At 41.5% G+C, this 13,421-nt stretch overlaps 1 protein-coding gene across 7 annotated transcripts in view; it reads left to right on the top strand.

Annotated features, from left to right (window-relative positions):
• The window catches only part of EYS (eyes shut homolog), a 476,514-nt gene that overhangs the window by 352,042 nt on the left and 111,051 nt on the right, over positions 1-13,421 (top strand). For all 7 annotated transcript variants that reach the window (XM_083606894.1, XM_083606889.1, XM_083606892.1 and 4 more), the window contains 2 exons: positions 1,282-1,443; positions 9,725-9,878. In XM_083606894.1, the coding sequence (XP_083463020.1) occupies positions 1,282-1,443; positions 9,725-9,878 (316 nt within the window). The remainder of the gene's footprint in view (positions 1-1,281; positions 1,444-9,724; positions 9,879-13,421) is intronic.

Genomic DNA, 13,421 nt, shown 5'->3' with positions numbered 1-13,421 from the left:
GGGCCACTTTGTTGCTCTTTTTGAGCTGCATTGCGCTTCTCAGTCGTCTGAGCCACTCTGTTCCACGAAGGAAAAGTCCGCTGAACCTTCCTTCTTCCTGAAGGTCTGGAACGGACCGCATGGTTGATGCTGGCTCCGCCTCCTCTTTAAGCAGTCAAAATCAGAAAAAAATCCAAATCCTCTGCTTTCTCTCTTACCGCACCTACACACCTCTCTCTGTTTCTCCTCACTAACCCACAATGGACACCTGTAGTTGGTGGCTTTTAAGGGAGAAGCAGGAGATGTCACAAAGGAGGGTAGGCCATTGTTACCATGGCAACCCACCCACCTTCCTGCTAATATGTTAGACAAACTTACAGAATGGAGTGTAGATCTATCAGCACAGGAGCAGCCAATCAAAGTTACTGGAGGATGGTCACATGAGCGTTTTAGATAAGGCAGAGACTCCACCACCCCCTGCCAACATACCTAGTGGTCAGGGATGGTGGGAATTGTAGTCCAGCAATATCTGGAGGCCTGCAGGTTCCACTCCCTTGCTGCGCAGGTTAGGCCACTTGCCAGTTTTCCAAACACCAAGCCAAAATCAGACTAATTTTCACAGCCTTTTCTTTTTGAATGTGTGTCTGTAATATTAACCAAGTGAAATGTTAGTCCACGGCCCAGTTCTGAGGAATGTGACCCACATGCTTGGAAGCTAGTGTAGCAGCTTCTTGATTGATTGATTGATTGATTGATTGATTGAATTTATATACTGCCCTATACACGGAAGTCTCAGGACAGTTCACACAACAAAATCAAAATATAAAACCACAAAATATATAATCAAAATAAAAACCCACCCAGAAATCTGCTTCTGGTTCTTAGTAATACCAGTACTTTTGATATGATTTTAAATGAGGGTGGGCAACTTTCTGGCTTGTTGGATCTGGGATATAGAGATCTATCTTTCTATCAACTATAAGTGCAACTAGTATATAGGACTGCAGCCAGTATACATCCTGGGGAAGAATACAAACCAGGCAGCCAGAAACATAATGAACTTAAACAAGAGGAAGCAAAAGAAGCTCAAGGATACTAATCAAACCTCCCATTTTTGAACACCAGTTTGTCCTTCCTTGCCAACCATTCTAACCAGGCAAGGTATCCTGGGGAAAAGGTTGGCCTTACAAGTTTTTCTTTGACTCGGAGTAATTATGCTTAGGCAGTGATGACATGGAGACGTTCTGCTGATGAAACTTCATTTAATTTTATACTGACTGCCCTTTTAATATTTTGTTCTAGATACAACCCTATTTTTCCCATCGTTCGCCGTGAATTCATATTTGGAACTACCTTCTCTAACATCTCTGTCTAAGGACAGACATGCATCAGGACCACAGTGGAACCGAATGATGATTCACTTGACAGTGAAGACTACTGCTTTGAATGGCACCCTCCTTTACAGTGAGCAGCCTGGGGTTTTGTTTTTGCTTTTGTTGCACAAATTGCTTCATAATTATTATTTCATTTCACTCTCACAGCAACCCTGAGCAACTTTATTGAACAGGGGAGAATGAGCATGACTTAAACGAATTACTGTTTTATCTCTGTTACATATATTTAAGCACTTTTTTAAAAAGTTGATTATAAAGAGAACAGTACATTAAAAAGAGAAGACAAATACTTCCAGGTAGGTTAGGCTGATACTTTGACACCTTGGGTGACGTAATTATGTGAGCAGAACAACTTCCACTCGTGCACCTCTACTTTTCTCCTGTATGCCCCCTGCTTTCTCCCCAGATCAGGGGTCAGCAAACCTTTTCAGCAGGGTGCCGGTCCACTGCCCCTCAGAACTTGTGGGGGGCTGGACTATATTTTGAAAAAGAAAACGAACAAATTCCTATGCCCCACAAATAACCCAGAGATGCATTTTAAATAAAAGGATACGTTCTACTCATGTAAAAACACACTGAATACTGGACCGTTCGCGGGCTGGATTTAGAAGGCGATTGGACCGGATCCGGCCCCCGGGCCTTAGTTTGCCTACCCATGCCCCAGATCTTTCTCATAAAGTTGGGAAAATCCCTAGAATTGATTTAAGGAACACATGCAGTGAGGGGAGGAGAATGTTCCATTATGCAAGGAAAAGTCCTTGTGCTGACTGACATTTACCTTAGAAGTGCATTGAATACAACCCTTAATGCTGATGTATGATTTGGCATTAAAGGGATGAGTCTTGGGCTGCTACACTCCTCCTCCTTCCTTTCCCCACATGCTCCGGTTTCCTCCTGCCTTTCCTGCTTTGTGCCCCAACATAGCTGGTCATTGCATTCAAACCAGACAAGTTATGAGAAGGAGAAATCAGTGAAAAACACTTCTTTCTGTGTGCCCCATCCCAATCTCTCTACAAGTGGAAGAATCCTGTGACTGGATTCTTCTCTCAAAAACTCTGAATCCAAGCCTCTCTCTTTTTTTTCAAATTCTAGTTAAAAGGCAAAGAACTCTAGTTAGAGCAAAAACATCAACGAAACATTTGGGTCACTTGATTATATATGAATAAAATGTAACGTCTGCAACTGTGTAAATAAACTATAGCATATATCAACAAAAAGAGGTGATGAGGTACTAGATGTAAAGAAACAGGAAGTCTAGAAAGAAAAACAAAGGAAGTTTGGGAAGCATTTCTCCCTACCCTGCATGCTTTGATTGCTACATTCCTCTCCTAATTAGGATGAGAGGAAAAATTGATTCAGTATGCATTCAAAGCCCAATTTATCAAATTTACACTTTCTAAAACAGTATAGAGCTATACTTCAGAATTTGCCCTTACCTGAGAACTTGTGATGCAGTTATCCAACCAATGTTTAAAAAAAATGCCCATATTATGAGAAAGTGTGTGTTCAAAGATGAAAATAACATGCAAAAATTCATTCTGTCAAGATAGAATTACTTGCAGAAATGTGTGCATTAGTCAAAACTGCGTGTAGAATTGTGTTTATTAAGAGGAATTCACACTAGATTGATTTTTGTGAGCATTTTTTAAAAAGCACAAAATGTAGAGAACTGAATTTAAGATTAGAAAAATGAGAAACTGAGAGCATTGAAACTGACAGGCCGTTCCATCCCTATTCCTGACATTTGACAGCATCATAACGTAAAATCAGCTTGCCCATGTTCATAAGTAACACCAAAAATGTGCAGTTTAAAATTTTGTATTTACTACCTGCCTTGGGCCAGTCACTAACTCTCAGCTTGACCTACCTCATATGGTTGTTGGGAAGATATACAAGGAGGTGTAAAATAGCTGCAAAATGGGGACTCCCAGGTAAATAGGGTTGTGCTGTAATCCTTTCTGCATTCATTTTGGGAGTAAGCCCCACTGAATTTAAAAGGAATTATTTCTGATTAGACTTAGTTAGGATTACACCATTAGTCCTTGTAGCATAGGCATCAAATTTAGGTCCTTCTAACCAAAGTGATGCATCTTTGTACTATAAATGGCAACGTTTGTCTGCCCCCAAATTGGTACAACTCCAAGATTTCAGCCAACCATAATCTGACTTGATTATTTTGTGTTTACTTAAGATGCTTAAATCCCAATCATGTACAGTTGAACTTACATCCAGGCTAGTGTGCACAGGGGAACAATTCCCAAAAGGAGTTCTCTTAGGCCTGTAACCCCTGAGGGTGGGGAACTGTGGAAAGCAATGTGGTCTGCTTTTATTTTTGAAATGGTTTATTTATTTGCTTAGCTGCTCAGTAAAGAAATAAAACATACTTCCTTTTTCCACTGCTCTGTTCCAATAGCAGAACCACTGAGGATTTTAAAATGTTATGGGTTTTTTAAACATTAATAATTTAAATGTGTTTAAAATATTTCATATCATAACCTTCCTTCATAACATAGTTTTATAACGGTATTTAAATTCTGTTCTGCGTTGAAAGTGACCCTTTTGGCCCTTACAAGAAAGCCAAGGCTGCAATCCTGTACCCACTTACCCAGGATTAAGTCCAAAGGTGAAGAGAGATAAGAGGAAAAAGTAGAACTTTAAACTAGAGATTCAAAGTGTAAGAAAATCACACTGGAGCAGGTAGGGAGTTCATTTAGTGAGAAGAGGGAATGGCAGCTACTTAAGACCCTAGGGATTCCTGCTGCCTGGTAACCAAACCACTGACTTGTCAGTCACAGCTCTGACATTATGCCTGGCTAAAAACGCTGAAAAGCATCCAGGCCGGCTCATCTCAAGGAAATCACTTAGAAATTTGCTTGCAAGTTTTCCTTCATATCTTCCCTTCCATGAGGCCTAGTGACTTACTTTTTATTGAAAAAGTGAAAGCTCAAAGAGTCCAGGCCGCCTGGTGGCTGTGGGCCTGGTACCTCAGCATTTATTTATTTATTTATTCTTTTTTTGTTTACTCGGCAGACCTGCACATAACTAAGCAGCAACAGAGGAGAAACTGGAAAGACTAGACAAACCATAATGACACCAGTGCCTATTTGGGGGTAAATTGACTGGACTAGTGCATACAGCAGCAGGAAATGAGGCACTGCCATGCACTCATGTGAAATGACATTTACCCAGCAGTGAAATCTGATTCATATAGTATTGGCATGGAATACCATGGTATTGTGCCACATAGTACAATTTGTGTAAACATTACTGGAATACCACAAGACCACCATGGAGGTCGGTCTAATTGCAGGGGTCAGCAAACATTTTCAGCAGGGGCCAGTCCACTGTCCTTCAGACCTTGTGAGGGGCCGGACTATATTTTTTTTTGGGGGGGGGGGGGAATGAACGAATTCCTATGCCCCACAAATAACCCAGAGATGCATTTTAAATAAAAGCACACTTTCTACTCATGTAAAAACACACTGGTTCCTGGACCATCCGCGGGCCCGATTTAGAAGGCGATTGGGCCTGGTTGAGGTTGTGTCCGCTATAAATAGATTGGGCAGAAAAGCTTTTATGGTACTGTCATTCTGTGATTTGATCACTACATTCTCTGAAGTGATCTAATTCCATGCAGTAGCAGCCATTCATGCCTGCTGAAAAATTACGGTGTCCAGATCAAGGGGAGCACTCTGTGAGGCACAAGAAGCTACCACCTGAAGGAGAAAATGTGTGGGCACTTTCTGCTTGTGCAGGGGAAAGATCTGGATTGCACCCCATAAAGCTCTCTTTTCATTTAGGATTTGCTTCAAATGAAATAATATTGTTTGTCCTCGAATATTTTTTCTGGACTGGGACAAATATATATATTCTTCTAGCTATAAGGGGGTGGGGGAAAAATAGTCACAAATGGATACAACAATAATTTTGAAATGTAAGTAGACAGCTTAAATTCTATATAATTTTAAAATAGGAGAGTGAACAGTGGTATATATAAATATTTTAAATAAATAAAATAGTGCCAGGCCAGCAAAGAGTAAAACAGGGGAAACCTAATTATTTAATTTTGTGCCATTTCCCTCCTGGGATATAAGGAATCCAGCTGGAGAAGGCAGGCCTATAATAATTTTTCTTCCATTGGTTTCTTGATTGTAAAAAGAGCAAGGAGTCTCTTAAAGATGAACAGGTATGCTGTAGTGTAGTAGAAGCTTTTTGCTTCTTTTGATCCAGTCTTGCAAGACTTTGTTTTTGCCATGGCAGACTAACATGGCTAGAAGTTGTTGGCTGTAGACTGCGCACATTCATGAGATATAAAGAAACATCAGGAATTAACAGTGGGGGTGGATTCTAAATTGCTGCATTGGACGGCAGTACAGTACCACAAACTGCAGTGCCTTGTGTACAGTGACTTCCTTTGTTATTTCACTCTGCTGTGCCATATGCCTTTGGACTAGTGGGCCATCTCCCCATGGAGCCTTGACTCTCATGTGCATTGCTATCTTGTATCCAGCCGTTCCCTGTGGAGCTGTCAGCCTGCAGCCCCTAGGCAAAGCCATAACAGCTGTCGGCTCTGCAGGGATCCTGCATTTCTCAGGACGACTCCACAGCACCAGCAGAGTACTAAAAAAAGCACAGCAGAGCCAGATGGTGATTTCACAAACTGCTAAAGATTACACAAGGTGGTTTCTGAGTTTTTTCAGCAAACGCTTCCTTATAGGTGAAACATTCACATGACACTCTCCCATTATGCACTTAGTCATGAGAATTATTGTGGGGACCATCGTGTAATTCAGAAAGCAGGTAATGTGGGAGAGTCTTCCTTGCAAATGTTCACTTGGAAATAGGTGCTGCAAAAATCAGTAGGGCTTAAGCCAAAACACGAGCAAAGGATTTCAGCTTAAGAGCATGATCTTGTACAGAGTTATTTGCTATTTATTAGCAGCATTATTTGTCTTGGTTCCTTTGGGTGAAGTCTCTGACACTCAATAGCTGAGCTGGTGTGGGGGCATGGAATGTTCATTTGCAGCAGAAGCCACCGTTGTTTGCAACTGCAGGCCATATCCGTGTGGGAAGGGGCAGCTGTCAGCATGGCTGGGATGAAATGCTCACATTGAGGCAGGCTGAGGTACAGAAGTGGCCTTGAAGTCACAGGAGTGGGGGGACTAAAGGCAGCAAGGCAGGAGAAAGGGGCAGAATGTCTTGAGATATTGTTGGACTCCGACTCCCATCCACCCCTGCCAACATTGATGGTGGACGTTGTAGTCCAACTGCATCTGGAGGGCACCAGGTTAGCCACTCAGAGCTATGCTATGAAAAGTGAGGGAAGAAGATAGGAATGCTGCGGAGGCTGATCAAGAGACAAGACAGCCAGAGGAAGTAGGTACTAGCTCTGGAGTTTGGAGTATTGAAGGGGAATCTTTCCAGTTGTTGCTTTCCTTTGTATGTTTCTGGTTTATATCATCAAACTACAGTGTTACCTCGGGTTAAGTACTTAATTCGTTCCGGAGGTCCGTTCTTAACCTGAAACTGTTCTTAACCTGAAGCACCACTTTAGCTAATGGGGCCTCCTGCTGCTGCTGCGCCACTGCCGCATGATTTCTGCTCTCATCCTGAAGCAACGTTCTTAACCCGAGGTACTATTTCTGGGTTAGCGGAGTCTGTAACCTGAAGCGTATGTAACCCGAGGTACCACTGTAAATAAATAAATATTCCAAAACACATAGTTCAACCAAAAATTGTAACCTTTTATGTATTGCATAACAAATCCCCTCGATCCTGATTAGTCATTGATTTCTGCCTTAAAAGAGCTATATTTTCCTATAAGATAATTATGGGGTGTGTGGGGAGAATAAGGACGCAGATAAAGTGGAGAATGAAAGAAAAATATACCTTATTAGAAGAATCAACACAGAGGAGAGGAAGGATAAGATAAAGAATGTGTCAGGTGGTGTGCATGTTACCTTTTTTAAAAAAAATCTGCTTCCTTAAAGTAACACCGGTTGAAAGGTTTTTGCCATGGGAAGTATAACCGCGGAACAAACATTTAACTTTTTTTGTGTTTCCTTTGGAAAAGAACTGAGGCTCCGCCAGAAACCACACACAATAAAGATTTTGGAGCAGACATTTGACCCCATCCCAGGAAGTGAATCATACCCACTCCTTTAAGAAATGGTGGTTCAGTGACAGCCTTTTCTGCTGATGGAAATGCCTCATAGTTGGGATCAGAAACTAGAATATCAGAAGCAAACATCCTCACCTTCTGCTTTTTATGGCCATGAAAGGCAGGTGTGGCTGAGCTGGAAGAAATTTAAAACACCCAAGTATTTTTTTCCTATCCACGTCCCCGCACCATAAGTCATATTTCTGCATATTCTGCATATATTATTTTTCATGGGTTTATACCATGCCTTTTCCAAAACTATGCAGCGTGGTAAAACACAAAATGTAATGTAAATGTGGGTCTGTTTATGTGTTATATTTTTACACTGGGGTGCAGGATGATCCAAATATTTCTAATGGAATTGTTATTCAGATCCCAGCTCCTGAATTATTATATTTAGGGCTCCGCTCAGTCTCAATGCTGGTGCCAGGTTTTGGGAGGTCTCTCAGTAGACTGCTCTTCCCACGTCTCCTGCAGAAATGTTGTACAGCTCTGTAAGTGTAAGAAGATTCTAATTTAATGGCTCGTAAATTGGCTTTCATTGCAATTTCTCTGGAAACACAAGTTCAGGCAGTTAAAGGTCTTCATAAGCTTTATCAGCTGGCCAGCTAGCACCTCTTTATGTTTCTGAAGTCTGTGTCTAAAAAGTATCACTTTTCCTTTAGAGCAATTGATGGTGAGCTTTTCCTGTGAAGGCTAAAAACTAACTTATCTTGATTTTGATCACCACCCAAATGGCACTGCAATGGCCCACTTGGCCTAGGCCATTTAAACTATTACTCCATTCTGCTCAAAGCACAAGCTCAGCAGGAGTGGAACACGCTGAAAAGATTTGACTGATTGGTTTAGCACTTTAATTTTCAGTTGTTGGTGTAAAATTTTACAAGTGTATATATAAAAGTAAATGACTTTAAAAACGTGTCACTTTTACTGACATGGTAGACAAAAGCCTTCTCAGCTAAATAATCATTGTTTTAAAGGAGACCATTATTGACTGTGGGCAGATTAACACAACAATAAATTGAACTGTGCCACTTAACTCAGCAGCTCCAAATCATTGTTGAGAAGCACTTCTTTATATATCTGAAGGCTTTATTAACATCGAGCTGGTTGATCAGTTGCACAATATTAGGATCCTTAAGTGATGGTTGTTTATAGACATTTATACTAGCTGCCAGCAGAATGGACTATTTAAAAAATAATAATAATAAGGGTGGAGAGGATAGAATTGGAGGTATACAATTCATAGAAAATTAATTTGGAGCCTAGACGCTAACAAGAAGCTAACTTTAACAAGAACAGCTGGCACAACTACACCAGTAGACTTATCACCAGCTACTTTCTAAAATGCAAGGACATAATTTTTTGTTGTTTAGTCGTTTAGTGGTGTCTGACTCTTCGTGACCCCATGGACCAGAGCACGCCAGGCACTCCTGTCTTCCATTGCCTCCTGCAGTTTGGTCAAACTCATGCTGGTAGCTTCAAGAACACTGTCCAACCATCTCGTCCTCTGTCGTCCCCTTCTCCTTGTGCCCTCAGTCTTTCCCAACATCAGGGTCTTTTCCAGGGTGTCTTCTCATGAGATGTCCAGAGTATTGGAGCCTCAACTTCAGGATCTGTCCTTCCAGTGAGCACTCAGGGCTGATTTCCTACAGAATGGATAGGTTTGATCTTCTTGCAGTCCATGGGACTCTCAAGAGTCTCCTCCAGCACCATAATTCAAAAGCATAGGACAGAAATACCTTGATTCAATTATTTATTCATAAGACTTTCCCCTCCCAATAATGTGTTTATGCGTACTTAAATTTATATCATACCTTTTTTTCATCATGGAATACAAAGCAGTGTATGCATGGTTTCCAGGCAAATACCTTTCATATGGGCAGAACCATCAATTCTATAATAATAGTACGTGCTGGGGGCTTTCTAATGTACAAGCAGCATTAGTTTGTTTTCCTGTCATTACTGCATAATCATCATGCCTGATAGCAGAAGTGTCCAAAGAGAATAGTGTTTGCTGAGCATCGTGGAGCTCTCACTGAAAACATATAATTAGCAACCTGTGTGCATAATTTGATCTTTCAGAAATTACTTTTTTTGCTGTTTGGCTCCTCCATCTTTCTTTTCTTTCCTCCTTTTGCTTTCAGCTATTTATGCTCTTTTCCCTAAATTATTTTGTTGTATTTTAAAGCCGGTGATGAGCATGCCAGAGGACATTTTCTTCACCTTTACCTTGATGATGGTAGACCAACAGCTCAGCTTGGCTGTAGCACTTCACGGGACATTCTGACGGCAACTGTCAATCACTCCATTAGCAGAGATGCCCTTGTGCCGATCACAGTCAGGTATGGATTTCCTATGCTTTGTTGAAGTGAGACTTGCACAGTATAACTGTGTTTATTTGTTGCTGAGAAACCCAGAAACATTAAATATAAAGGCCAAGCATGCTTCTAAATAGAAAAAAAAACACTTCTCTGGGTTGGGATCGTAAGCATCAGTGGTAGACATGTTACTTTGAATGCAATAGTTTCCTGGTTCCACCCCTGGGCTCTCAAGTTAAAGGAATGAGTAGCAGATAATATGAAAGCCTCATTGCCTCAAACTCTAGAGTAGAGGGAGGGAACCAGCAGCCTTCTAGATGTCATTCAATTCCAGTTCAACTCCAACTAGCCCTGCAGATGTTGTTGGACTCCAACTCCCATAAGCCCCAGCCACCTTTGCCAATGATCAAGGATTATGGGAGTTGTGGTCTGACATCCTATGGAAGGCCACAGGTTCCCCATCGGTCAGAACAGACAATACAGGGATAAATGGGCATGTGGTTTGACCTGGTAAAAAGTAGCTTCCTTTGACAGATATCACAGTCAGGGTGATGGCGTAGGGGTACACATGGGCAAGCTGTCTCCAAGTTTGGGAATGTTATTCTGTGGTTATATTATAATTTCCTTGCCAAAATGTGCCCAGGCAGATAATGTAACTTGAAAGTCATGAAAATGAACAGCTTTGAAGTAGAGACTAGACAGCCTTCAAAGTAGACCACAATGAGGAGAAACTCTCTTTCCTCAGCACTCTCTTTTCACCTTAGAAATCATACCCTGCAAGCCACTATTACTTCGGGATGCATGGCTACAGGTTTTTCAAAAGATGCATTTAAAAATCAGCTTCTTTTACTATTTTATTGTGTATTAGGCTAATCGGGCCACAGGCTTCCAGGACAGCTTTCTCAACCACCTCTTAAATCTGTAGGAAAGCTTATATCTGGCGCTGTGTTGCTTTGTGTGAATATTATGGTTGTGTCCCAGATAGCTGTATTGGAGCAGACGTTTGGAGTGCTAGACTTTGATTAATCTCTCAAACTGAACTGCACAGGGCAGGTACAAAATTTGTCTCCATCTCACACACAAAGAGACACACAGACACACCTGACACCAGATAATACGTTTAGCTAGGCAATGTTGAAATTGCATGGTCTCCATGATGGTTGGGGTTGTGTCAGTCACTCTGCTCCATTGCACCAACAGTCTCTAATGAGCAGGGCACTTGATGTAAGTGTCTGTGAGCAGGAAGATACAGTTCTCTTGATTCTTCCGGGTTTGTTTGATGGAGAAAATCAGGCTCTGGGAATCGGGCACCCACACCTGATCAGTAGAGTCTATCTGCACAGTAAACTGTATAGCTTTGCACTGCTACTCTACCGCCATATTTCATCCCCATTAAGTGCATGAACCAGAGTGAACAAAGGACATAGTGTGCAACTGAGAACATTATAAGGCCTTCAGTGGATTAGCTGAGCTAGTGTTTCCCACACTCCCGTCAGCATGGTTTGGTTGTGCTCTGATCTAAGGACTGAGTTTGTGTGGGACTAGCCAGAAAGTTTTAAGGATCAAAGTGTGGGGGAAATCTGCCCTTTCATTTTTAGATTACAAGGAGAGCATTCTAAGCAGGAGGACCAAATACACCCAGAATGTATTTTTTGAGCCCTGTTTTGTCAAGTATCACTTCTTCCCAAGGTGTCACAGTGCTAAAGTCTATTTGGGAGTATTGTTGCCTTCTAGTTAAGACTATTTTTAAAGTATGAAGGCAAGAAATAACTGAAACATAGTCCCAAGCAGGATTCCATAACATCTGGACTATCATAATAATAAAATAATTTATTATTTATACCCCGCCCATCTGGCTAGGTTTCCCCAGCCACTCTATATTAAAAACACAATACAGCATTAAACATTAAAAACTTCCCTAAACAGGGCTGCTCTCAGATGTCTTTTAAAAGTAGGATAGTTGCTTATTTCCTTGACATCTGATGGGGGGGGGGCATTCCACAGGGCATGTGGCACTATCGAGAAGGCCCTCTGCCCTAACCCTAACTTCTCACAGTGAGGGAACCGCCAGAAGGCCCTCGGCGCTGGATCTCAGTTTCCGGGCTGAACGATGGGGGTGGAGACGCTCCTTCAGGTATACAGGACCGAATTCTTAGTTTCCCGTTGTGGAAGGGGCAGAAAATGATCCATGGTTCTCCAAAATGTATATGTGGCCATTTAACAGCATTTTATCTGTCGTGCCAACAGCAAATGTTTCCTGCAACATAAGCCGAATAGTACCAGTGCATCCATGCCAAACATAATAGCTGCATATAGATTGTTGAGCTTCTCTCATTTTGCCAGTAAACCTAAATCAAATAAAAGCAAAGAATGGGTGCTTTAAACAAACTCAAAGAATACACAGAGGTGTCTATACTTTTTTTCCCCCATTTTTGTCTTGGTTTCTTACTTTAAATTCAGTACATAATTCACGGATACTTCCCCCTGGTTATGTTGCCTCTTCAAACACTTGGCTTGGATTAAGTATAAGAACAGTCTTCCACCTCCTTTAAGATGATCTATCAAAGATAAGAAAGCAATTGCTGCAACTATTCAAGCTCATTAAACAAGTACTTGAGGAGCAGATGTCTTCATTACAATACCCTTCATGCTCTGGAAAAGGATTGGTCTTCTCATGCTAACTGTCCTCCGAAAGGAGCCTTAGCAAATGCTTATCCAGCGTTTCCAAAAATATCCCTTTAACAGAGGCACAGTATGGTGGGGGGCTGAGGGGGTTGTTGTCCCTGGTGCATTTTAGAAGTGTACTATCACAAATATTAACGTGTCTGTGCGAACCTTTCACCTTGGCACATTGTGTGTCAAGATTGTGGTTTTGCATCTTCAATAAAAATGTATTTTTATTTTTTATTTTTAAATGAATTTTCAAAGTGTGCTTGGTCTTGCTTGGGATGGGAGGAGGGACAGACAGTCCCTGCAGAAGCATCTGGTGGTTCTTCATGCAGAGCTGCAAGGAGATCTTCAGATGTATCTTCTTCATCTCACATTTCCAGGTCACAAAAATGACTAAGATTGGAAACCAGCCCACAGATGCAGCCATGTACTGCACATGCAATCCTGTAGCATGGATATATTCCAGGCTACTGTGGCAAATGTTCTCCATGGTGCAGCCTGAGGATCATATCTACAGAGATATGGCTTGACATCCTTGTGTACACTTTTGTGATTGAAGTTGCCAACCTTTGACTCAGGGATAGAGCATTGGGTGCTATCTGCTTCAGGGTAGCAAAACCCCTCAATACAATTAAGACTGACTTGGCTAGTCAGTGGTCCATTCCTTGACTGCCATTTCCTGCCTTCTGTAGCAAACATTACTGCAGTTTTTTGTTTTTAGAAATAGATCACTATAGTACTAGAATGGGAGTCACTATTTCACCTTTCCAAGGTTTTGCTTTTTCAAAGCTGTTAATGCAAGAGACACTATGTATCTGGGACAAGAGTTAATAACCCTACTTGTGATGTACTGTTTGACATTTCTGCTTCTGTAAGCAGGCCTAGAGCAGGGGTAGC

Source organism: Podarcis filfolensis (genome assembly GCF_964270895.1).
Source record: "Podarcis filfolensis genome assembly, chromosome: 3".
Taxonomy (NCBI): domain Eukaryota; kingdom Metazoa; phylum Chordata; class Lepidosauria; order Squamata; family Lacertidae; genus Podarcis; species Podarcis filfolensis.
This window is presented reverse-complemented; position numbering and strand designations above follow the sequence as displayed.